The sequence below is a fragment of the Phytophthora cinnamomi genome, assembly GCF_018691715.1.
Source record: "Phytophthora cinnamomi strain GKB4 chromosome Unknown Contig53, whole genome shotgun sequence".
NCBI classification, from domain to species: domain Eukaryota; phylum Oomycota; class Peronosporomycetes; order Peronosporales; family Peronosporaceae; genus Phytophthora; species Phytophthora cinnamomi.
In genome coordinates, this window is record NW_027150986.1 from 1673671 (window position 1) to 1694541 (window position 20871).

The following is a 20871-nucleotide window of genomic DNA, read 5'->3' on the forward strand; positions in this document are numbered from 1 at the left end:
AAGACATGGTTCACACACCTCTTGCCGACGATTCCTGCTGGCTGCTAACGGCTTAAGCTAGCGAAAGCATCGATGTTAATGGACTTGCCCTGCTGGCTCTGCTGGCTGGTATGCAGGCTCGCTGGGTTCATGAGCTGCGAAATGTTGTAATTCACGCTACCCATGCCGCTGGGCGCTCCGGGTTGTTGGCCCGTGAAGGAGCCTCGCATCCCTTGTTGTTGCTGTTGCTGCTGCATTGGCATTCCACCCATCGGCCCGCCCATTGCCATACCCATCGGTTGTTGATACACGGGAGGTTGATTCATGGTGCTCACGGGAATCGGGCGGTTGGGCTGTTGCTGCTGTGGCTGTTGCTGGTAGGTGCCATTGTGAGCCGCAAAAGGATCCAAACTGATGCTGCCGGCCGGCTTTGTCATTACAGGCGCAGCGACGGCGGCAAATGGGTCCACGTAAGGCGTTGGTTGGGGGATGGCAGTGACGGGTGGCGGCTGCTGATGTTGTTGCTGTTGCTGCTGCTGCTGCTGCTGAACCGGTGCCGCGGCTGTCGAATCTCCCGCCGATGATATCTTCGCCTGCACACACAAGAGAAGATATAAATCAATACAATGCTATGTAAATCGAGGCAACTCGCACACCAAAATGGAGTACCACTCACACTGGCCAGCGGATCGAAGATCAGCGACTGCGCCGACACGCTTACGCTAGGGCCAAAATCGTCGATCAAGTTAATTTCAGGCTGCTTCTTGGGCTTTGGCGCAGGTGGGGCTGGAGGCGGCTGGTGGGAGTTCGTAGTGGCCGTGTTAGGAGCAAATGGTGCACTCTGTTCCTGCAACGACGAACGTTGTCCAGCATACTGCTGAGCACTATTGAATCCTTGCTGGCCAATTTGTTGCCCGGAAAAGCTTCGCGTACGCCCATTCTGCTGCCCCGAGGAAGTTCGCGGGCGAGCACCCTGGCTATTGAAGCTCTGCGTGCGGTCGGATGTCGGAGAATTGCCCGTAAACGAACCACGAGAGCTGCCAGTAAAGGAACTCCTCGAGCTACCCGTAAACGATCCGCGCGACGGCTGGGGTTCGCTCTGCGACGAAGGCGAGGCTCCACCAGGTCCCCAGCGGTGCGTTCCATACGCATCTATCCATATTTCATATCCAGCATGATGTTAGCCATTTCGTTTACGCCTAGGGCCGGTTACCATATCGCAAAGTTTAATAATCACGTACTGCCAGAAGGAGCGTTTGGCTGGGCGTAGGTCGCCGTCGTAATCGCATGCTTCTTACGGCGGTAGACATCCCAGCGGCGAAACGGGACCCGATCAATAACGAAGTCTGCCATGTTTCACCAACATCTTGCTCAGCCAACTCCATTCCTTGGTATATCGAAACAGCCCCACCTCCGCTTACCGTATTTCGGGACATCGGCCGACTCCATGTCATTGATACGCACTTCCATGACCACGTTGAGTCCATCCAAAATCATGGAGAAGCCCCAGTCGCCCAGCGTCGCCTGTCAAGTCCGACAACCCCACAACAAGCACCACACATCTTGTTAAACCACTTCCACATCCTGTAAACCACTTCAACTTAGTCTTCGCCTTACCGTCGCCGAGAAATGCATCTGGCGGCCGTCGTACTGCACCACCTGCTCACCCACACGCCCCAGATCACGGTCTCCTCATCAGTTATCCACTTCAACCCACCACCACACACGTGCAGCTTCTCGAACAGTACAACCAGTGCCGAACCTTCTTGTAGCTCATCACCGAGTGGATCAGCACCACCTCGTGCGTGCGGTCGGACTCGCCCAGCGTGAAGCGCCAGGTCACGCGCTTCTTGGAGGCCGCCACCATCTCGCCGATGTGCTGCTCCTCGCGCAGCACGCGCTTGGGCGGGCCACGCTCCAGCGGGTCCGGATGCGGGTTGTAGATGCGCGCTGCGTTGCCCGAGTACATGTCGTTGCCGACGCTCCTGTGGGTTGGTGCTGGGGAGTGAAGACAGAGAATGGAACAGCCGAGACCTTCTTCTCCCCTATGTCTGCGGCAGATCTCTGGGTTCTGATCTTGGAGCGTCATCCTCACGTAGGTACCCCTAATTGGGAGTAGTAACGAAAATGCAAGGGGATGTAGCTTACAGAAATCTGCGACGTGTGGCGGCGGATGCTGGAGGCGAATGTATTTGGACAACTTTGCGGCCAGCGTCTGGCTTCCTCTTCTCTCTTACTTGGTGGTTGCTCTCTACGATGCCCAATCTAGGAAAAAGTCATGCCGAGGCCAAGTTGAGCGCGCTTGATGTTATCCTATAAAGCAATAGAGCGCGTTAGTCACCAACTTCAAGAAACAGAGTTATCCGAGCCAGACAAATCCTTACGTGGTCGTGCGCCTTGAGAATCCACGAATAGTTGGCCTCGAGGCGACCGATGCGAGTTCCCCATACAAGGCCCAGACCGACGGAAACACGCGTGTCATCGGCGAGGTTCTTCATCCACTTCTTCTCGTCGAGCAGGCGGTCCCACGTGGTCAGGTTGCCAGCATTGGCAAAGAGCTGCCCGCGCAGACCCAGCGCCTGTAGCAACAAACACAAACGATAGGTACATTGGTTAGAACAAGCATCTTTGACACAAGGCAAACAAATGTAAACTTACAGCAAAGAGGGGCAAGGGGACAGGGAAGCCTAGACTCGCTGTTCCGTTGTAGCTCACATCGCCACCGAGCGCATCGCCCTGCGCAACTCCTCCGTCCAGAGGAGAAGCGCGCGGACCGATGCCCTTGTGGTTGAAGCCACGCACGTTCATAGGTCCGCCCAGGAAGAAGCGGTCGCTGATACGCGCTGGTCGATGCTGCTCGCTTCCGTACGACTTGACCGTTCCAACGTGATACGCCAGACTGAAGTTCAGAATGGGGAATCCAAAGACAACGGGGCCCAGTGCTACGTGCTTCTGGCCTTCCACCTCCGCTTTGACGAACTTCACATCGCCCACAAGACCAGCGATCTCCGTCCTATTCATTGAAGAAAAAACAATGTCAGCTTGGCAGTAACTGTAAGTTGAGGCAGCCGGGCCATCAGTCCACTTACGTGTACTTGAAGAGTCCACCGGCGGTCGGGTACACAGTGTTGTTTCGGTTGTCGTCCGTGAAAATGTATTTCACACTGGTTTTTGTGGACGGCATCGCCTCCGACAAAATACTGGGAGACGCACGGTACGCCGTGGGGATCTTGGGGTCACGGCGAGGGAGAAGATCACGCCAACCAACGTTCAAGGACAAGTCGTGGACGCCTTCGTAGTCGCTGATGGAAATGCTACCGGCACGAATCTTCTCGTTGTACGAGCTCAACCATTCTTGGTTCTGAAAAAGATAACAACCGCGGAAGCATAAATCGTTAATCAACGAAGTCGATCATCACAAAGAAACTCGAGGACGTACGTGAAGTTCGTTGGTGCCAACGGCGCTCAAGTACAGCGGCAGGCCCAGGAAGCGCGGCTTCTTGAACGTCGCGCGCTGGGTATTACTACCCGAACGCGCGTACGTAGCACTCAACGTAATCTTCTCTGCTTCTCCGAGCGCGTTTGACAGCGTGAGCGAGGATTCCTGCAACATAATGCCAGTACAGAGAAGTCGTCAATATCGCTGGAGGTACCCTATCACTGGAGATCCAAAGCCGTATCGTACTCCTGCTTCGTCATTGCCATCGGTAGTCGCGCCCACGTGCAGAGACCGCCAGCCCTTCTCCTTGACCGTGATGGTCACATCCGTCTCGTCGTGCTTGCCGGAACTGGCTGCGTTCGGCACAAGTCAGCTCGTCAGTACCAGCATCCACACCCCGCCGTCAAACAACCACAATGGTTCACACCCTTGTCCAGCTCAATGTTGATCGACTCGAAGACGTCGAGAGCCTTGAACTCCTCCGTGGCCTCCTCCAGCTTCCGCACCAACTGGCCGATGCGCTCGGCGCCGTACGCCTCCTACAGATTCGACACGCACCCTTCAGTCAGACCTCCGATACTGCATGAAGCCACCACTGCACTAGGCAGCTGCTCGGCCGTTACCTGCAGCTCGTTCTCGAATACTTCAGGCCTGCACACACGCCACAAGTCTCAGAGTTAAATCGCTGGCTGTCGCAGCCCTCTACAGGGCGGCAGAACCCTAGCTTGGTCGACGCACTTGGTGCGGTCGTTGCCCTTGAGGAAAACCTTGCCGATGCGCATGTGCGGGCCCCACGGGTGCGGCGGCTCGGCCGCGGGCTTCGGCGTCTCGCTGGTGCTGCCGGTGCTCGCCATCGCGCTCCCTTTTCACGCAGTTCTTGGCCGCAGATATACATACGTCCAGTGCCCCTGTCACTCTTTCGAGGGGGTGGATCGTGCCCGACTCACTCTTATTTGGGGGCATCGAAATGACGAGCGTGTGGCGCCGACTGCAGCTCCGAATCGCGGGCACCACGCCGGCGCGGCGCTTCCAGGTGCGTTGCGTTTTGTACTTCATTATAGAGAAGTCTTGTATATGTGCACACCGTGTTGAATGGGTGCTGATTGTCGGTGTGACGGGCGAGCAGGAGGAGGCGGATGTGGGTGTTGTCGCAGTGCTGAGCTGCTTCCGCAACCTGAAGCTGGACCCGCAGAACGTCAACAAGTAACGATCCTGCATTATGGTGACGGCTGCAGAAAAAAATTCCATTGTATTAATTCTGGAGCTGTGCTTATTGATACTGCAGAAAACAGGAGGACCTGTTCGACCAAGCTGTGGAGATCGTTGGCACTAAGGCGTTCGAGCAGCAGAAGCAGTATGTGCAAGACGAGGTCGCCAAACAGGTATCTGCAGGCATTTCTTGTTGATGAGATATTGTAGTCTGAGCTCAGTTCGCTACTGGGCATGCTGTCTACAGGTCCAAAGCTGCTTTGAAGCTGTTCTGCTCATGCCCAAGGAGTCGGAGAAGAATGCGCCGAAGATGTCGCTGTCCGGTTTTGAGCGCACAAATGAAGTCGAGGAAAAGGTGCGGATAACTAGCATTTATAGAGTCGAACTGCCGTATCAGCCAGACTAATACGTTTCTCTGTGTAGCTCGGTATCACTGACAACTTCCAGAAGCTCTTCGGATTCACGTTAAATGTGGAGAAATCCGGCGTTCCTGACGCAGGTGAAGGCGTGAAAGTTCGTGGGTCTGCTGCTATCGGGTCACTAGTGGTACGTTCGAGCTGGATAGCTGAAGTTGAGCTGCGATTAACGATCCGTTTTCTTACTTGGCTACACTATTAGGCTCTGTATCCTGGCATTGTTTATTTGCCAGAGCACTACAAAAAGGTAGGCAAAGATCGGAGTAGCGTGTTAACCGGTGGATGAGATCATATTAACCGCGTGATTTCTTGTTACTGACAGAAACACTACTTAGGCGAGCTATCAAACAACCCGTACGCTCGAGCCCGGTTTGACAGCGTGATTATCGATGCCAAGAACGAGTGTAAGTCTCTTGGTTAAGATCACGACTATAATCCCTCTTCATGGCTGTGCTCCCGGCTAACGTACTTTATGACCCAGCTTCGAAGCCACGTAACCCGCTGGTTGTGGCACACAAGATCAACCACCCTCCCGACGGAACACCGCCTAATGTGCTTGGTTTCGCCTTTGAATTTCCCCCCGAAGGTTCATTATTACACCGTCAGAAGTACATGCGTATTCGACATGTCATCTTTCTAACGGTCATGTACTTGATCATTGTTGACATTTACAGAGCCATTCACCACGAAGGAATTCGATGAGCTTATTCCGAACAGCTTTGTGCAAGAACCTTCACGCTTCTCGATGTTTGGCAAGCGTGCCATCGTACATGTAAGATTGTAGAGATTATCTGAAGATATCAGCGGATAGTAATCGTCGTGGTTGCTTTCATTTTGAAACAGGGTCTAGCCTTCATCGCGACGGCGGACATTGCAGATGGCGAAGAGCTGTTCCTCAACTACCGGTATGTCTTTGCTCGCTGAGCAGCTTGCTTCTCCTTGTGCCTCATGTTTATCCTGTTATTTACTGAACCAGATACAACCCGGGTCGCCCACTGCCTGAATGGTACACTCCTGTCGATATCGAAAGTGACCGTGCGATGTGGAAGTAATTGACACCCTGCTCAAAGATTTTGAAAGCATCCCTGCTGTCGGTCCTCGTAAGAAGAAAGAAATGCATTGATGTGCTTAAAAGGTGAATTTGAGCTCGTAAACAGCCACAACATGCATATCTACCTACTGGGGCAAACCCGAAGCAGATCTCGCGTGCGTGGTCTTGCGCGTCAACGCTGAGGTCATCTCGACTTCGGTCTGCGCTTACTTAGGGAATTCCGCGTTGTTGGAAAGAATGATGCCGACGATGACACCGAAGATGCCCAGTGCACTAGCGAAAATCTCCACAATCAAAATCGTCACGTACAGCGAGGCGTTCTGCGCATCGGCGAGCACACAGCTGCTGCCAGCAATGCCGACGGACACTCTGTATCAGCACCAATGCAGGTTAGCTCGATCAACCGCTGCTCTACTAAAAGTGTTCATACAAGCAGCCAACAACTCGTACCCGCTCGCAAGATTCGTCAGACCCACAGCCAAACCCGAGCCGAACACCGCGTATCCTGCGAAGTACAGCGCCTGCTCGTTGATCGGTTCGTCTCCCTCGCCTCGCAGACCCGGCTGGTTCATCTGTTAAAGCATTTAGGCGCGCATACACGATCAGCACTTCAAAACAAGTTGGCCCACCGCAACGATTCCTCGTTCGCCGTCCCCGGGCCGCACCTTGCTCTGCAGGATGATAGCAATGATGACGCCGTAGATTGCATTGGCTTCGCAGAAAATGATGCTCACGAGATTCTTGGATCGCACGCGCGGGGCTTTCACAGCAGCACCCAGCAGACTCGAGCCCGTGATGAAGATGCCCCTGTACCAAGTGAGGCAATGCAGCAATTACATTGTCAGCGCTTCTGCCTTTTTCCCAGGAGCCAGACGAAGCTCGTTCACGCACCAGGCGGCACCGACGATGGAGAAAGCCAAGCCGAAGGCCACGCCCATACTGCCCCATGCATACGGGGAAATGTTGCTCAGCACGTCGCCCCAACCTGCCGACGCCAATAATAAAGGATTATGCACAATCAGCCAACAGTCTACTTTACTAACTGCATTTTTCTCCGCAACTACAGCGAGTTACGCGACGGAAGACACAGTGCACGACCCGCGCGCTCTCCTCTCTCACGCACCTTGGTTAAACAGCTCGTCCGTGGCCGTGCTCATGGTGATATCCTGCTCCGAACAAGCTGCCGCTTTTTGCTCCGCCCCCTTCTATAAATCTGCGGAGGCGTTTCGGGCAAAAGATCAGATCGCACTTAATCGAGAACCTTAAGTTCGCGCGCGAATATCGTGCGACAAAACTTTCCGCACTACTCACAAACTTGTATATCGGCGGAAGTGTGCAAAACAGTTCCTCCCGGATCCTGGGGGAACTGTGGGGTATGACCCTCTTCCGCTCCTCCCCCGCTTGCCGCTGTTGTTGCCTTGCCTGCCAGGTCCGCGGAGACTGCTCGCGCGGCGGGGAGCAGTCGAAGTTCGTAAGTGGTTGGGCCAAATGTACTACCCAGAAAGGTAATTCACTACGCACAAACTTGTATACGGGCGGAAGTATGCCAAACAGTTCCTCCAGGATCCTGGAGGATCTATGGCGAGATCTTGTGTCCTGTTTGGCAGAGTGGGTATGCGTTCTTGCAGGCAGCAGTTTCCCCCGGCCTAATTTCGGATTTCGGATTTTCGGGAATTCAGGTTTCGCCGACTTTTAAGTCTCGAAGCTGAGCCAAAGCCCTTACAGCTAATTTCCGTAGCTCGATTCGATTCGACGATGTATCGATTTTCACAAGTGTACCGAAATTTTTAATTTCGGTACAATGTAAATAGGTACTTCGGCGATGGCGACGGCGACGGGCAAGGCGGACAAGCGCGCGCTGTACGTGGGCGGCCTGGACAAGCAGGTGACGGAGCAAGGCCTGTACACGGCCTTCGTGCCGTTCGGACCCATCAAGGGCGTGCAGATCCCCGTGGACTACTCCACGCGTACGTTGGTCTGCGCTGCTGAGCACGGCGGTCAATTGGAGTGACGGAACCTACTCACTCCCTCACTTACTTACTCACTTATTCACACTGAACGCTGTGGCGATGGAGCAGAGAGGAGCAAAGGCTTCGGCTTCGTGGAGTTCGAGGACGAGGCAGACGCCAGAGCGGCAATTGACAATATGGACGGTGCGTGCATGACTGCTGGTTGTGTGTGTGTGGAGGCGTTGTGGCTAACGGCGCCGGGCGTTGGTTGGGCTGCGTTGTTTACCAGAGTCAGAGCTGTTCGGGAAGACGTTGCGCGTCTCCATCGCCAAGCCGGATCGGCCGAAGCTCGGCTCCAAGAAACCAGGTGCGTGCTGCTGTGGAATTGTGCGCTCGAGTTGCAATATGGAGGATCTGACGAGAGAGCGGTCTGTGATGCAGTGTGGGCGGAAGCGGACGAAGCGATAGACGCTGCAGACAACCCCACTCACGACAGCAGCGAGTCGCAGGCATAATGATTGAGCTACATGGACTCAAGTTAATAGGCAGATACTTTACGCGTCTTGTGCAACTCAGCAGCCACAGTATACTTTTTGTGCGTGTTTGCTGGGTGTAAATACCTAACTCTCGTGCCAGCCTACTATGCAGGTGCTTACCATGACAGGCAGATAAAATGCACTGCGTGCGGACTTCGTATTTGCTGGGGTTAACTCAGTCGTAAAGTTACTCCTTCAACAATGATCTAGGGATTGTATTGTCGCGTACCGATCCACACGGGAGGTTGAGCTGTTCCGTGCCAGTACACGGACAAGGTGCATCTCGTCGCAAGGCTGAACCCGAATACAGCACAGGTAAAAGCAGTTGCAACGGTGAGAATTTTCTGACAGAGGCAAGTATGTAGTGAATCACCAGTAGTGAATCTGCCCGCTCAGAGAGAGCCCAGCAATATTTGGGCCGTAGAGGTGCCACGCTGGATACGCAGCCGAGCCGCAGCCTGCCCTGTCATCCACACGCAAGCACCATCTTACCCGGATTCGGCACTGAATCAGCTCGAACTTATCTCGCTGGATCGGCGATCTTAGCGGGGCCCTCCAGGTGGTCTCACCACGATTTTCGTCATGACTAGCATCCAAGGGGGCCATTAGTGCTCCAAGCAATCTTAGGCGCGCGAGGCAGTGTGCGTCACCGTGCTCCATGTGTTGGCGCTGCCAGCCTGCGATGCTTCAACCAGGTGACTGGATACTGCGCGGAAGAGCACAGCGCCTTCGTGGCGCGCTCAGTTGCCGCACGCCGGAACGCAGAGCAACACGCGTGCAGATACTTTGGACATGCTCGCGATGGAGACCATCTGCGCGCCACCAACGAACGCTTTCAAATCGGGCGTTCGACAGCTGCAGCCACGCGTGACACTAACATGCAGGAAATCCAGCGCTGCCGCACGCCAAAGCGCGGCGGTTGCGCGCGGAGTCAGTAGAAGACAGCGCCGTCAACGCTGTCGTGTGCGCCTTCGAAACTTCCTCGGTCGATTTCCGCGCTCAAACTTTTGGCCCGAAGCAGTCGTGCTCGCCCTCGGTCCGCGTCGGTCGCCACTCTGCTGTACGTCCACAACAGCGCGAGCCTCGCTGTGACTGCCGGCCAGCTGCCTTCGAGCCGAGCGCTCTGTGCGGGCGGCGAAAGCCTCTACGTCTGGGTAATTTCTGTGTAACGCTTGCGTCATGCGCCACGGCGTCTAGAGCCACACAGGCGCGGACTGAACCGGCTCCCCCCGCCTGGCGGCATACAAACGCCAAGTCATTTCTGGCTCTCTGAAGCAAGGGGCGCTCAGTGCAACTCTGATCAAGGGGAGGGGTGGGACCAAGATGCGCCAATCGAAACCGCTGGCGTCTTACTCGAGGAGCTCTCCACACAAACGCGGCCGTCGGATCGCTGCGGGGCAATCTTGCCGTCACGCGCCATTCGCCATCCAGCCTGCTGGGGAGCACCGACCAAGCCGACAGAAGACGCCCATGAACCCCTCGCTGCGCTACGCCTACTCGCGCAACGGCGACCAGGGCCGCGTGGACGAAAAGTGCCTCGTGCGCGTGCAGATCCCGACCGTGGACTCGACCGAGGGCGGCAAGGTGCGCTACCACGTGCGCGTGACCAACGTGCGCTCGGGCCAGGTGTGGGAGGTCGCGCGCCGCTTCTCCGAGTTCCTCAAGCTGCGCAACGACCTGATCGAGTTCTTCGCCAACACGGACAAGAAGTGCCCCGGGTGCCGCAACTACGAGAAAGTGCTCAAGCTCTTCGAGTTCCCGCGCAAGCACGTCTTCACGAGCGTCACGCCCGTCGTCATCAACTACCGCAAGAAGGCGCTGCGCAACTTCGTCGCCATGCTTGCCTCGCATACCTTCACCACCACGCCCAAGTGCCCCACGTGCAGCGGCTTCCCTTTCACGGGCGTCCGCGACTGGCTCACGACGGATATGGTCGCAGGAAGCGGCGCCGCTGCTGGTGCTGTGGGTGGTTCTCCAACGAACGAACAGATCCGCGACACGATGGACGTCAAGGACTTTACGAATTATCACCCGGTGTCGAACACCATGCCCGTCGACCAGGAAGGCCGCTTCGTGGGCAGCTCTGCGAGGTACACTCCACCAGTCGTCAGTCCGACGAAGGGAGCGGACAACAGGCAGCAGCAGCAGCGCCACAGCCCGCCTCGCCCGCAGCAGAAGCGGCCCCTTACGCCGAAGGAAGACCCGGTAAAGTCGCAGTTGCGCTACAGCGACGGTGCTTCATCGACCAGCTCCAGCAGCGATTTGCCCTCTCCGCCTTCAGTTGACGAATTTATCATGCCCGCACCGGCAGCAGCAGCGCATGAGATCGAGTATAACGACATCGAAGGAGAAGATGAAAAGGAGGAAGAGGAGGAGGAAGCGTTTGCGTCTTTCGTGGCGTCCTCAACAGCGTCATCGAATTCATCCGAAGGAAAGAAGCACGAAGAGCAGCCTGCTTGCGAGCCACCAACCAGCGATGATGCTGGCAGCTCAACACAAGCTACGGAGAAGAAGCACTTCAAGTTCACTCGTAGCTCCATCGGAGCATACAGCGAGCGGTCGTCTGTGCAGCCCCGAGAAAGCAGCATGATCGACATTGACGGCCTCGATGATGATGAAGAAGAAGGATTGAACATGGATTTTATGAACGCGGTGTCCGTGGGCCCCACCGCTTCCAAGTAAACCAGAACCAATTGGGGGACAACAGGTCAGGCGAACTCTCGCGATGTCGTTGTAAAGCTAGCGAGTCCGTGCTGGGGCGACCGCGATAGAAGTGGCTACCTTCGTACATGTGCAAGCCCTCGTAAGCGTATAATAGATTTTGCACAACCGAAGTATTCCTACTTGGACAGTTTTGCTTAGTCATCTGATTGTAAATTCTCCGATGGCGATCTAACTGCATGGATTTTCGTCGCCGGCCCGTTTTACGGATGTTGAAGCTTTGCCTCTCTGTCGACAATGTCTTTAAAAGCCCGACACAACTTTACTTGTGGATGTTGCGTGTAAGCTTACGGTACTAACCTGCTCTTTCATTAGACCGGAGCAGGGATCTTTTTGATGCAAGTCAAGGTAAAGCATACCAATCCGCAAGCCTCACCGTATGACTCAGGCCAGTTTACCCAGACGGAACCAATCCTCATCACCTTGTCCTTCAACACAACCAATACCAATAGGATAGTAACCAAGCCCCCCAACTGGTGCAAGTACAGGTGCAGGTGAACGTGTCCAGCGGGATCAGGAGTGGAAGGCGATGATGTAGATGAGCATGCACGGTGATGAGTGACGCTGGCCCGAACACGATTTCAAATTGGCTGGCCGGCGCCACCGAGGCGGAAAAAAGCGCGGGAGTGCGCACCGAGCTGGTCGTTGTTGGCGCGCTCGCCCACCCGCTCTGCCCGCCAGCCTTGGGAGAGCAACTGGAGTGAGCAGGCTCAATAGCTAGTCATTTCGGAATTGGCGCTCGACCCAAGAAGCGACTCGACTCCTCTCCAGTCCAGCCTTCGCCTAGCAGCTAGCTAGTCAGTCACCCGTTCGTCTCGCAGCAATGGTCGCAGTCTCGTCGGAACGCGCCGCGGCGGACAAGTCGCCGGAGCAGCCGGAGCAGGAGCTGAGCCCGCAGTTCGTGGAGGGGTTCGCTAAGGGCATGGAGGTCAAGGACGAGAAGGAGGAGCAGCAGCCGAAGCTGGAGATGTCCGAGTACAAGCGCAGGGAGGTGAGCGGCGAGCTGCTGCCGGAGCCGTTCCTGGTGGAGAACCCGAACCGGTTCGTGCTGTTCCCGATCCAGGAGCACGACGTGTGGCAGATGTACAAGAAGGCGGAGGCCTCGTTCTGGACGGCCGAGGAGCTGGACCTGGTGCACGACCTCAAGGACTGGGCGAACCTGACGGACAACGAGCGGTTCTTCATCAAGCACGTGCTGGCGTTCTTCGCTGCGAGCGACGGTATTGTGAACGAGAACCTGGCCATGAACTTCAGCAATGAAGTGCAGGTGCCGGAGGCTCGCTGCTTCTACGGCTTCCAGATCGCCATCGAGAACATCCACTCGGAGGTGTACTCGCTGCTGATCGACACGTACATCAAGGACGCCGTGGAGAAGGACCACCTGCTGCGCGCCATCGAGACGATCCCGTGCGTGAAGAAGAAAGCGCACTGGGCGCTCAAGTGGTGCGACCCGCGTGTGTCGTCGTACCCGGAGCGTCTGCTGGCGTTCGCCGCCGTGGAGGGCATTTTCTTCTCGGGCTCCTTCTGCTCCATCTTCTGGCTCAAGAAGCGCGGCCTCATGCCTGGCCTGAGCTTCTCGAACGAGCTGATCAGCCGTGACGAGGGTATGCACACGGACTTCGCGTGCCTCATGTACTCCAAGCTGGTGAACAAGCTGCCGGAGAGCCGCGTGCACGAGATTGTGCGCGACGCGGTGGTGATCGAGCACGAGTTCGTGCGCGACTCGCTCCCTGTGGAGCTGATCGGCATGAACTCGGCGCTCATGTGCCAGTACATCGAGTTCGTGGCCGACCGTCTGCTGTACTCGCTGGGTGTGCCAAAGATCTACAACGTGAAGAACCCGTTCGACTGGATGGACATGATCTCTCTCCAGGGCAAGACCAACTTCTTCGAGAAGCGCGTGGGCGAGTACTCCAAGGCCGGCGTCGGCGTCGCGGCCGAGGAGCAGGTGTTCACCTTGGACGCTGACTTCTAAGTAAGTGAGCGCGTCTGTCGAGGGAATGGGTGAGTGAGTGGGTGGGTCGTCTTTCCGCGTCGACCGTAGTGCGCCATGCAGTCCATCAATCCGCGTGGTTTCTCAAGTCTTAAGGTCGCAGCGGCAGTGTTCATAGCCAGCTTCGTTGCATATTTAAAAATTACACGCACGTCACGAATGACCATTGCTGTTCAGAGTTGCACTTCTTCCTCCTTTGACTTGCATCTTCACAGACTACATGGTAATTAGCGTCGAATACAGCGATAGCACAGAAATAGAGTTCTAACTCGTGTGAATTGCATTTGACTAATAGTTGTGTAGTTGGGCTCAATCCGCTGATGTTCGACCAGACAGTTGACGTTTTAGTTAGCGTCGAATACAGCGATAACACGGATTCGTGCGAGCGGAGATGATCAATGCTACAGTACGTATTCCTAATCAAGATATACGGTAGAGTGCATTTGTTCTCGCACCAGTTGCAAGCTTGAACAAGTATAAACTGTGTTGAAGGACAAGGCGACGAGAAAAGATTCGCATGCACCTTCATCAGCCATGAGAAGAGATTGGTAGAACTACACACTACTAACAGTATAGTACTACTATTCATAGTATAAGGTCAAATCCCAAGTCTAGTCATTAGTACTAACACATACTTAATAGGAAAAAGCACGATATTATTACCAAAAAACTACTAAAAAATCTACTAAATTCCAGGATGAAGGTCAATATCTTCAAAGGCCGCGAGCAATGGGTGGCAAACGGGTGGTTGACGGGCTACTATGTCGTATTCTCCCACTCATTTTGCGTTTTCCTCCCTGATGATCGCAACCGGGTCCAATGAGGTGCTCCAAGGCCGATTCCTGTTTGCCTGATGTGACGGAAACGGCGCCGTGTTGCATCTGCGGTCAACCTGTTCACCATGTTTGTTCTAGGGCGAAGCTGCTATTTCCAAACGGTACGGCTCGCTTTGTAATGTCCAATATCAACCGGAATCCCAACACCAGATATATGACTCGCTGTTGCTTGAGTACGGTTGTCAGATTCCGCGCGAGTAGCTTCATCCGCCTCCGCAGCCTGACTTGACACAGATATCCCCTGACTAGACCTCACCGTCCGGTGATTTTTATTCCTGAAGGTTAGAACGCACTCTGGACTTCAAAGGCTAAGCATAGAGGTGGTTGCGTCAGATGCTAGCAAACCGTGGACCCTAGTAGTGCGAGCCGTACCGTTTGGAAATAGCAGCTTCGCCCTAGAACAAACATGGTGAACAGGTTGACCGCAGATGCAACACGGCGCCGTTTCCGTCACATCAGGCAAACAGGAATCGGCCTTGGAGCACCTCATTGGACCCGGTTGCGATCATCAGGGAGGAAAACGCAAAATGAGTGGGAGAATACGACATAGTAGCCCGTCAACCACCCGTTTGCCACCCATTGCTCGCGGCCTTTGAAGATATTGACCTTCATCCTGGAATTTAGTAGAATTTTTAGTAGTTTTTTGGTAATAATATCGTGCTTTTTCCTATTAAGTATGTGTTAGTACTAATGACTAGACTTGGGATTTGACCTTATACTATGAATAGTATTACTATACTGTTAGTAGTGTTCTACCAATCTCTTCTCATGGCTGATGAAGGTGCATGCGAATCTTTTCTCGTCGCCTTGTCCTTCAACACAGTTTATACTTGTTCAAGCTTGCAACTGGTGCGAGAACAAATGCACTCTACCGTATATCTTGATTAGGAATACGTACTGTAGCATTGATCATCTCCGCTCGCACGAATCCGTGTTATCGCTGTATTCGACGCTAACTAAAACGTCAACTGTCTGGTCGAACATCAGCGGATTGAGCCCAACTACACAACTATTAGTCAAATGCAATTCACACGAGTTAGAACTCTATTTCTGTGCTATCGCTGTATTCGACGCTAATTACCATGTAGTCTGTGAAGATGCAAGTCAAAGGAGGAAGAAGTGCAACTCTGAACAGCAATGGTCATTCGTGACGTGCGTGTAATTTTTAAATATGCAACGAAGCTGGCTATGAACACTGCCGCTGCGACCTTAAGACTTGAGAAACCACGCGGATTGATGGACTGCATGGCGCACTACGGTCGACGCGGAAAGACGACCCACCCACTCACTCACCCATTCCCTCGACAGACGCGCTCACTTACTTAGAAGTCAGCGTCCAAGGTGAACACCTGCTCCTCGGCCGCGACGCCGACGCCGGCCTTGGAGTACTCGCCCACGCGCTTCTCGAAGAAGTTGGTCTTGCCCTGGAGAGAGATCATGTCCATCCAGTCGAACGGGTTCTTCACGTTGTAGATCTTTGGCACACCCAGCGAGTACAGCAGACGGTCGGCCACGAACTCGATGTACTGGCACATGAGCGCCGAGTTCATGCCGATCAGCTCCACAGGGAGCGAGTCGCGCACGAACTCGTGCTCGATCACCACCGCGTCGCGCACAATCTCGTGCACGCGGCTCTCCGGCAGCTTGTTCACCAGCTTGGAGTACATGAGGCACGCGAAGTCCGTGTGCATACCCTCGTCACGGCTGATCAGCTCGTTCGAGAAGCTCAGGCCAGGCATGAGGCCGCGCTTCTTGAGCCAGAAGATGGAGCAGAAGGAGCCCGAGAAGAAAATGCCCTCCACGGCGGCGAACGCCAGCAGACGCTCCGGGTACGACGACACACGCGGGTCGCACCACTTGAGCGCCCAGTGCGCTTTCTTCTTCACGCACGGGATCGTCTCGATGGCGCGCAGCAGGTGGTCCTTCTCCACGGCGTCCTTGATGTACGTGTCGATCAGCAGCGAGTACACCTCCGAGTGGATGTTCTCGATGGCGATCTGGAAGCCGTAGAAGCAGCGAGCCTCCGGCACCTGCACTTCATTGCTGAAGTTCATGGCCAGGTTCTCGTTCACAATACCGTCGCTCGCAGCGAAGAACGCCAGCACGTGCTTGATGAAGAACCGCTCGTTGTCCGTCAGGTTCGCCCAGTCCTTGAGGTCGTGCACCAGGTCCAGCTCCTCGGCCGTCCAGAACGAGGCCTCCGCCTTCTTGTACATCTGCCACACGTCGTGCTCCTGGATCGGGAACAGCACGAACCGGTTCGGGTTCTCCACCAGGAACGGCTCCGGCAGCAGCTCGCCGCTCACCTCCCTGCGCTTGTACTCGGACATCTCCAGCTTCGGCTGCTGCTCCTCCTTCTCGTCCTTGACCTCCATGCCCTTAGCGAACCCCTCCACGAACTGCGGGCTCAGCTCCTGCTCCGGCTGCTCCGGCGACTTGTCCGCCGCGGCGCGTTCCGACGAGACTGCGACCATTGCTGCGAGACGAACGGGTGACTGACTAGCTAGCTGCTAGGCGAAGGCTGGACTGGAGAGGAGTCGAGTCGCTTCTTGGGTCGAGCGCCAATTCCGAAATGACTAGCTATTGAGCCTGCTCACTCCAGTTGCTCTCCCAAGGCTGGCGGGCAGAGCGGGTGGGCGAGCGCGCCAACAACGACCAGCTCGGTGCGCACTCCCGCGCTTTTTTCCGCCTCGGTGGCGCCGGCCAGCCGATTCGAAATCGGGTTTGGGTCACGGCGGCTGCTTCTGGCCAATCAGGGAGCTCTTATGAACCCGGATGAAGGTCAGATTCTGCAGGCGGGTTTTTGGCGCCAACTCGAGCGCGCCATTTTGAACCCGAAAATTCGTACTACGGGCTGAGGTGAATTTTGGGTTTAAAAGTGCAACAATGAGACAGATGCCCCATGGTGAAGGCTTCAGTCCCTGTTCAGTGCATCCACAGCAAGACATTTTGGCAAGAATCAACAACCACAAATTCAACCAGAAGGATATTTGAAGCAAACTACAGTAGTAGCAAAGTTGTCTTCGTTCCTGGATCATGGCGTCACTTAATCCTCATCGGACGATGAACCAAAGAGCTCATTCTTTTCAGCTTCGCGTGCAGCGACTTCTTCTGCGGCAGGGGCATCAGCCGCCTTGTCGCCATCCTTGTCTGTGCCACTTGGCTTGGATTCCTCCTGTTCATCGTCGCTGGAGTCAGAACCAAACAGACCAGTGGGATCATCCTTTTCGTCTTCCGAACCAGAACCCACGCGAGCGCGCTTGTTGCGCTTCTCAACCAACTTCTTCATCGTTGGGTTGCGATTCTTCATGTCCTCGATCGACATGCTGTTGTCTCCATCTTCATCCAGTTCATCCTCGCCATCATCGATGAAGGCGCCATCCTCGTCATCTGCTTTTTTGCGCTTCTTGCCTCCTTTCTTCTTGACAACCTTCTTCTCCTTCTCTTCCTCCTCGCGCTCGCGCACACTCCACCCTTCGTGCAGCTTCTTAAGACGCTCGTCTTGCTTAAGGCGAATATCTTCGTGGCGTCTGCGCAGGTCTTCCTCCTTCACACGCACTTCCTCCTGTTCACGTGCCACGCGCTCCTCGTACTCACGCAGCAGCTTGCGCTGGGCCTCAATTTCAAGCCGGCGCTTCTCCTCCTTCTGCCGTTCGAACTCCAAGTGGTAACTAGCTTTAGTCAGGGTGTCACCGCAGAACTTTTCGTGGTCGGAGACCTTCTCCTTGTCGAAGGGCAGGCTGTTGTGGTGCTTCTTCTTCTCACTGGAGCTAGAGCTACTGGCAGCCTCAGCTTGCTGAAGCAAAAAGCGGAAAATACGTTGTGCGCGCTTCAGGTCAAGGATGGCACGCTGCACATCCGCCATCGTACGTTGTTGAGGCACTGCGTTGCCGCTTCCTGATCGCGTAGTAACAGTCTCCTGACCAAGCGTTGTCACGGCGTAGTCTTCCTGAGCGAGACCAGAGTTGTACCACAAACGCAGGTCGTTCGGGTACATATGCAGTCCACGAGATAGAGTGGAAATACAGCTTGGGAAGTCCTTAGACTCGTAGTAGGCCTTTGCAAGGTACAACAGGACCTCCAGATCCTGTCCCTGGTAGCACTTGGTAAGGCACACAGTATAGAGCTGAATGGCCTCCTGATAGCGCTCCTCCGCTACGAAAATGTGCGCGAGGTTGATCCAGGCGTCTGGCATGTCCGGACTAGCCTCACGGACCTGTGAGAAAATTTGTTTTGCCAGCTCAAAGTTGCCCTTCTCAGCAATCATAATACCCAGTCCGTTGGCAGCGTAGATGTTGTGCGGGTGGGAAGCCAGCGTCTTCTTGTAGTAAACTTCACTCAATGACATGTTCTTGGTGTAACGGTTCTTTTCACCAAGGTTGCTCATGAAGATGTTTCCCATGGACAAGAAAGCATACGGGTCGTTCTTTAGTCCGGGCATACCCATCACCTTTTCGTACTTCTTCTGAGCGAACACCCATTCGCGCTTCTTCAGATGAATGTTACCCTGTAGCAAACACGCTTCGGCACACGTCGGGTCGACCTCCAGTACTTTATCAAACGTCTTGATCGCTTCTACCTCCTGGCCACGGTCTCGCAACATGCAACCGAGACGCAGCAAACAGTCGGTATACCGCGGAAAGACCTCTAGGATGGCATCATACAACTTCTTCGCACGGTCCCGATCGCCCATTTCCTCGTATACCCGACCCATATTGTACAGAATGGTGACATTCGCCTCCGACGGTTTGGGGATGGAGGCTTCCTCAGCCAAAGCATCAGCCTCCTCAGACTTGCTTTCTTCGTCAGCACTGCTATCGTCTCCCAGTTGCTTGAGTGCCTTTTTAAAGCAAGTGATGGCATCAGCTGTCTTCCCCACGCGCTGTTGAAGCACACCAAGGTTGACGTATACTTCCATGGGCACACGCTCCGACGCGTTGTTCATGACCTTCTCAGCTGCCATGTAAGAAGAGATAGCAATAATCTGATCTTTGCGCTCCGGTGAGCCGTGTAGAAGCTCAGCAGTACCGATGAGGGCTTCCACGTTACCCGGTTCCAGCTCGACAACGCGACGGAGCAACACAACAGCCTCGTCCTTTTTGCCCAGCTTGCCATAGATATCTCCAAGAAGCGACAAGATCTCCACGTTTTCCGGGTATGCCTTGTTAGCCTTTTCCAAGTAAGACGCAGCCTTCGTGAATTCCTTGCGCTCGTAATACATTTGTGCCAAGCCAAACCACGGGAGTACGAACTTGGGCCAAAGGCGTCCAGCGTTGAAGTAGTAGCTGTAAGCATCCTTGTACTTGCCCTGAGCGTGACAGCCACGTCCCATGAGGTAACAACTCTCAGACCGAATCTCCGGGATCTTGGTGCTGTGGAAGGCATTGCCAGCAAGCGTGAACATCTTGTCGTAGTCCTTTCGTGCAATGTTTGTAGCACTCGCAGACTCATCACGATACGGACCATCAAGCTTCAGCCCGGACGACGACACAGCGTCTTCATCGCGGCTAATATAGGCAACGTATTTGTCGCCGATACAGATAATCTGTCCTGGGGAAACTTCACTGGAGATGTCCTTAGACGTCGACACAACAGCCGATCCACGTACCACGCTCACTGTGCAAGGCAGCGGGATCCACTGCGAGAAATAGTGGTTTGCCAAGTGGTTGAGCACCGTGGGGTTCGTCTTGTCGATAGCGTGGGCGTGGTGAATCATCATCATAAAGCGTGAGCTTTCGTCGCGGATGCTGACCGCACGTTCCTCGCGGCTCTGGCTCGCTAGCTGCCACAACGCACTTGCAATCACGGCATCCACGTTGGTCTCGTCGAGTGAGGCCGTGTAGCGCATGACCGCGCGCGCCTTCTCCACGGCCCCCAAGTGATAGCAGCAGTACGCGAAGCACATGCGCATGTTAGCAGCCTGCGGGCTGCGCGGGTGCAACTTGATCGCCTCCAGGTAGAGCTTCTTGGCGTCCTTGTACTGCTTCTTGCGGTACAGCAGCAGCGCCTTGCCCAGAATGGCGGGCAGGTTCGTCTTGTTGGAGATGAGCACGCTCTTGACGAAGCGGTCGGCGCGGTCGTCCTCGTTCTTGGCCATGAACATGAGCGCCTTGCCCACGAGCGTCATGGGGTGCTGGTGGTCCAGGCGGTCGGCGCGCTGGAAGAAGCCCACGGCGCGCTGCGAGATGGCCTCGCGCTTCTTCTCGTCCTCCTCGTTCCACATGGCGTTGACGGCGTGGCTGGCCAGCGCGATGAAGAACTTGATGCGGCACATGCGCGACGCGTTGTCCTTGTAGATCTCCTCGATGCCCGGCTCCGAGGCCACCGCCAGGATCTCCTGGAACTGGGCGACGTGGCCCTGGTTGTAGTACTCCACCTGTGCACGAATTACGAGCGGATACCATCAGTCCACCGCTCCCTATTGCATTGCTGGAGCTGGTGTTGGATTGGGCGTACGGCGAACTGCAGCCAGACGTCGAGCGGCGCCACCTCGGCGCGCAGGATGTCGATGATGTCGTTGACGTCATCGGGCAGCTCGTCCACGAACACCTCCACGGCCTGCTCCGAGTTCTTGACGGGGATCAGCAGCGCGCGCTGGTTGCTCGGCTCCTCCTCGGCGTCCGACATGTCGGCGGCAGCTCTGGTCCAATTCCAGAAGTGGCCCCCCTTTTTGGTCCACGCAGCTCTATTTTTGCGACGGACCCAATTCAATTTTTGTGACGGACTAAAAGCTGTGGAGTGC

The 20871-nt window shown here is 55.1% G+C and overlaps 8 protein-coding genes across 8 annotated transcripts; 4 read left to right on the plus strand and 4 right to left on the minus strand.

Moving 5' to 3' along the window:
- Positions 1-44: 44 nt before the first annotated feature.
- On the minus strand, positions 45-4272 carry IUM83_00477 (sorting and assembly machinery component 50; the record flags this gene model as incomplete). The annotated part of the gene is made up of 14 exons (XM_067924251.1): positions 45-572; positions 656-1131; positions 1221-1325; positions 1401-1503; positions 1597-1638; positions 1742-2050; positions 2364-2558; positions 2638-2992; positions 3069-3340; positions 3419-3583; positions 3665-3771; positions 3846-3957; positions 4042-4069; positions 4157-4272. 14 exons carry the CDS (start codon positions 4270-4272, stop codon positions 45-47), a joined length of 2913 nt encoding a protein of 970 aa, XP_067788631.1.
- A 113-nt stretch (positions 4273-4385) lies between these two features.
- On the plus strand, positions 4386-6095 carry IUM83_00478 (ABC transporter A family member 1; the record flags this gene model as incomplete). Its single annotated transcript, XM_067924252.1, has 11 exons — positions 4386-4451; positions 4545-4621; positions 4704-4800; positions 4875-4982; positions 5051-5173; positions 5246-5290; positions 5366-5447; positions 5525-5629; positions 5718-5815; positions 5887-5948; positions 6020-6095. The coding sequence occupies 11 exons, from the start codon at positions 4386-4388 to the stop codon at positions 6093-6095; spliced, it is 939 nt and encodes a 312-aa protein (XP_067788636.1).
- A 205-nt stretch (positions 6096-6300) lies between these two features.
- On the minus strand, positions 6301-7251 carry IUM83_00479 (V-type ATPase, C subunit; the record flags this gene model as incomplete). Its single annotated transcript, XM_067924253.1, has 5 exons — positions 6301-6463; positions 6545-6666; positions 6760-6901; positions 6986-7079; positions 7218-7251. 5 exons carry the CDS (start codon positions 7249-7251, stop codon positions 6301-6303), a joined length of 555 nt encoding a protein of 184 aa, XP_067788635.1.
- Positions 7252-7916: 665 nt separating this feature from the next.
- On the plus strand, positions 7917-8558 carry IUM83_00480 (Peptidyl-prolyl cis-trans isomerase E; the record flags this gene model as incomplete). The annotated part of the gene is made up of 4 exons (XM_067924254.1): positions 7917-8061; positions 8173-8247; positions 8333-8410; positions 8485-8558. 4 exons carry the CDS (start codon positions 7917-7919, stop codon positions 8556-8558), a joined length of 372 nt encoding a protein of 123 aa, XP_067789162.1.
- Positions 8559-10049: 1491 nt separating this feature from the next.
- On the plus strand, positions 10050-11261 carry IUM83_00481 (uncharacterized protein; the record flags this gene model as incomplete). Its single annotated transcript, XM_067924255.1, has 1 exon — positions 10050-11261. The coding sequence occupies one exon, from the start codon at positions 10050-10052 to the stop codon at positions 11259-11261; it is 1212 nt and encodes a 403-aa protein (XP_067789163.1).
- Positions 11262-12123: 862 nt separating this feature from the next.
- Positions 12124-13275, plus strand: IUM83_00482 (Ribonucleoside-diphosphate reductase small chain; the record flags this gene model as incomplete). Its single annotated transcript, XM_067924256.1, has 1 exon — positions 12124-13275. The coding sequence occupies one exon, from the start codon at positions 12124-12126 to the stop codon at positions 13273-13275; it is 1152 nt and encodes a 383-aa protein (XP_067789265.1).
- Positions 13276-15451: 2176 nt separating this feature from the next.
- On the minus strand, positions 15452-16603 carry IUM83_00483 (Ribonucleoside-diphosphate reductase small chain; the record flags this gene model as incomplete). The annotated part of the gene is made up of 1 exon (XM_067924257.1): positions 15452-16603. One exon carries the CDS (start codon positions 16601-16603, stop codon positions 15452-15454), a length of 1152 nt encoding a protein of 383 aa, XP_067789161.1.
- A 572-nt stretch (positions 16604-17175) lies between these two features.
- IUM83_00484 (RNA polymerase-associated protein CTR9) lies at positions 17176-20756 on the minus strand (the record flags this gene model as incomplete). The annotated part of the gene is made up of 3 exons (XM_067924258.1): positions 17176-18594; positions 18682-20505; positions 20586-20756. 3 exons carry the CDS (start codon positions 20754-20756, stop codon positions 17176-17178), a joined length of 3414 nt encoding a protein of 1137 aa, XP_067788517.1.
- Between the last annotated feature and the right edge of the window lie 115 nt (positions 20757-20871).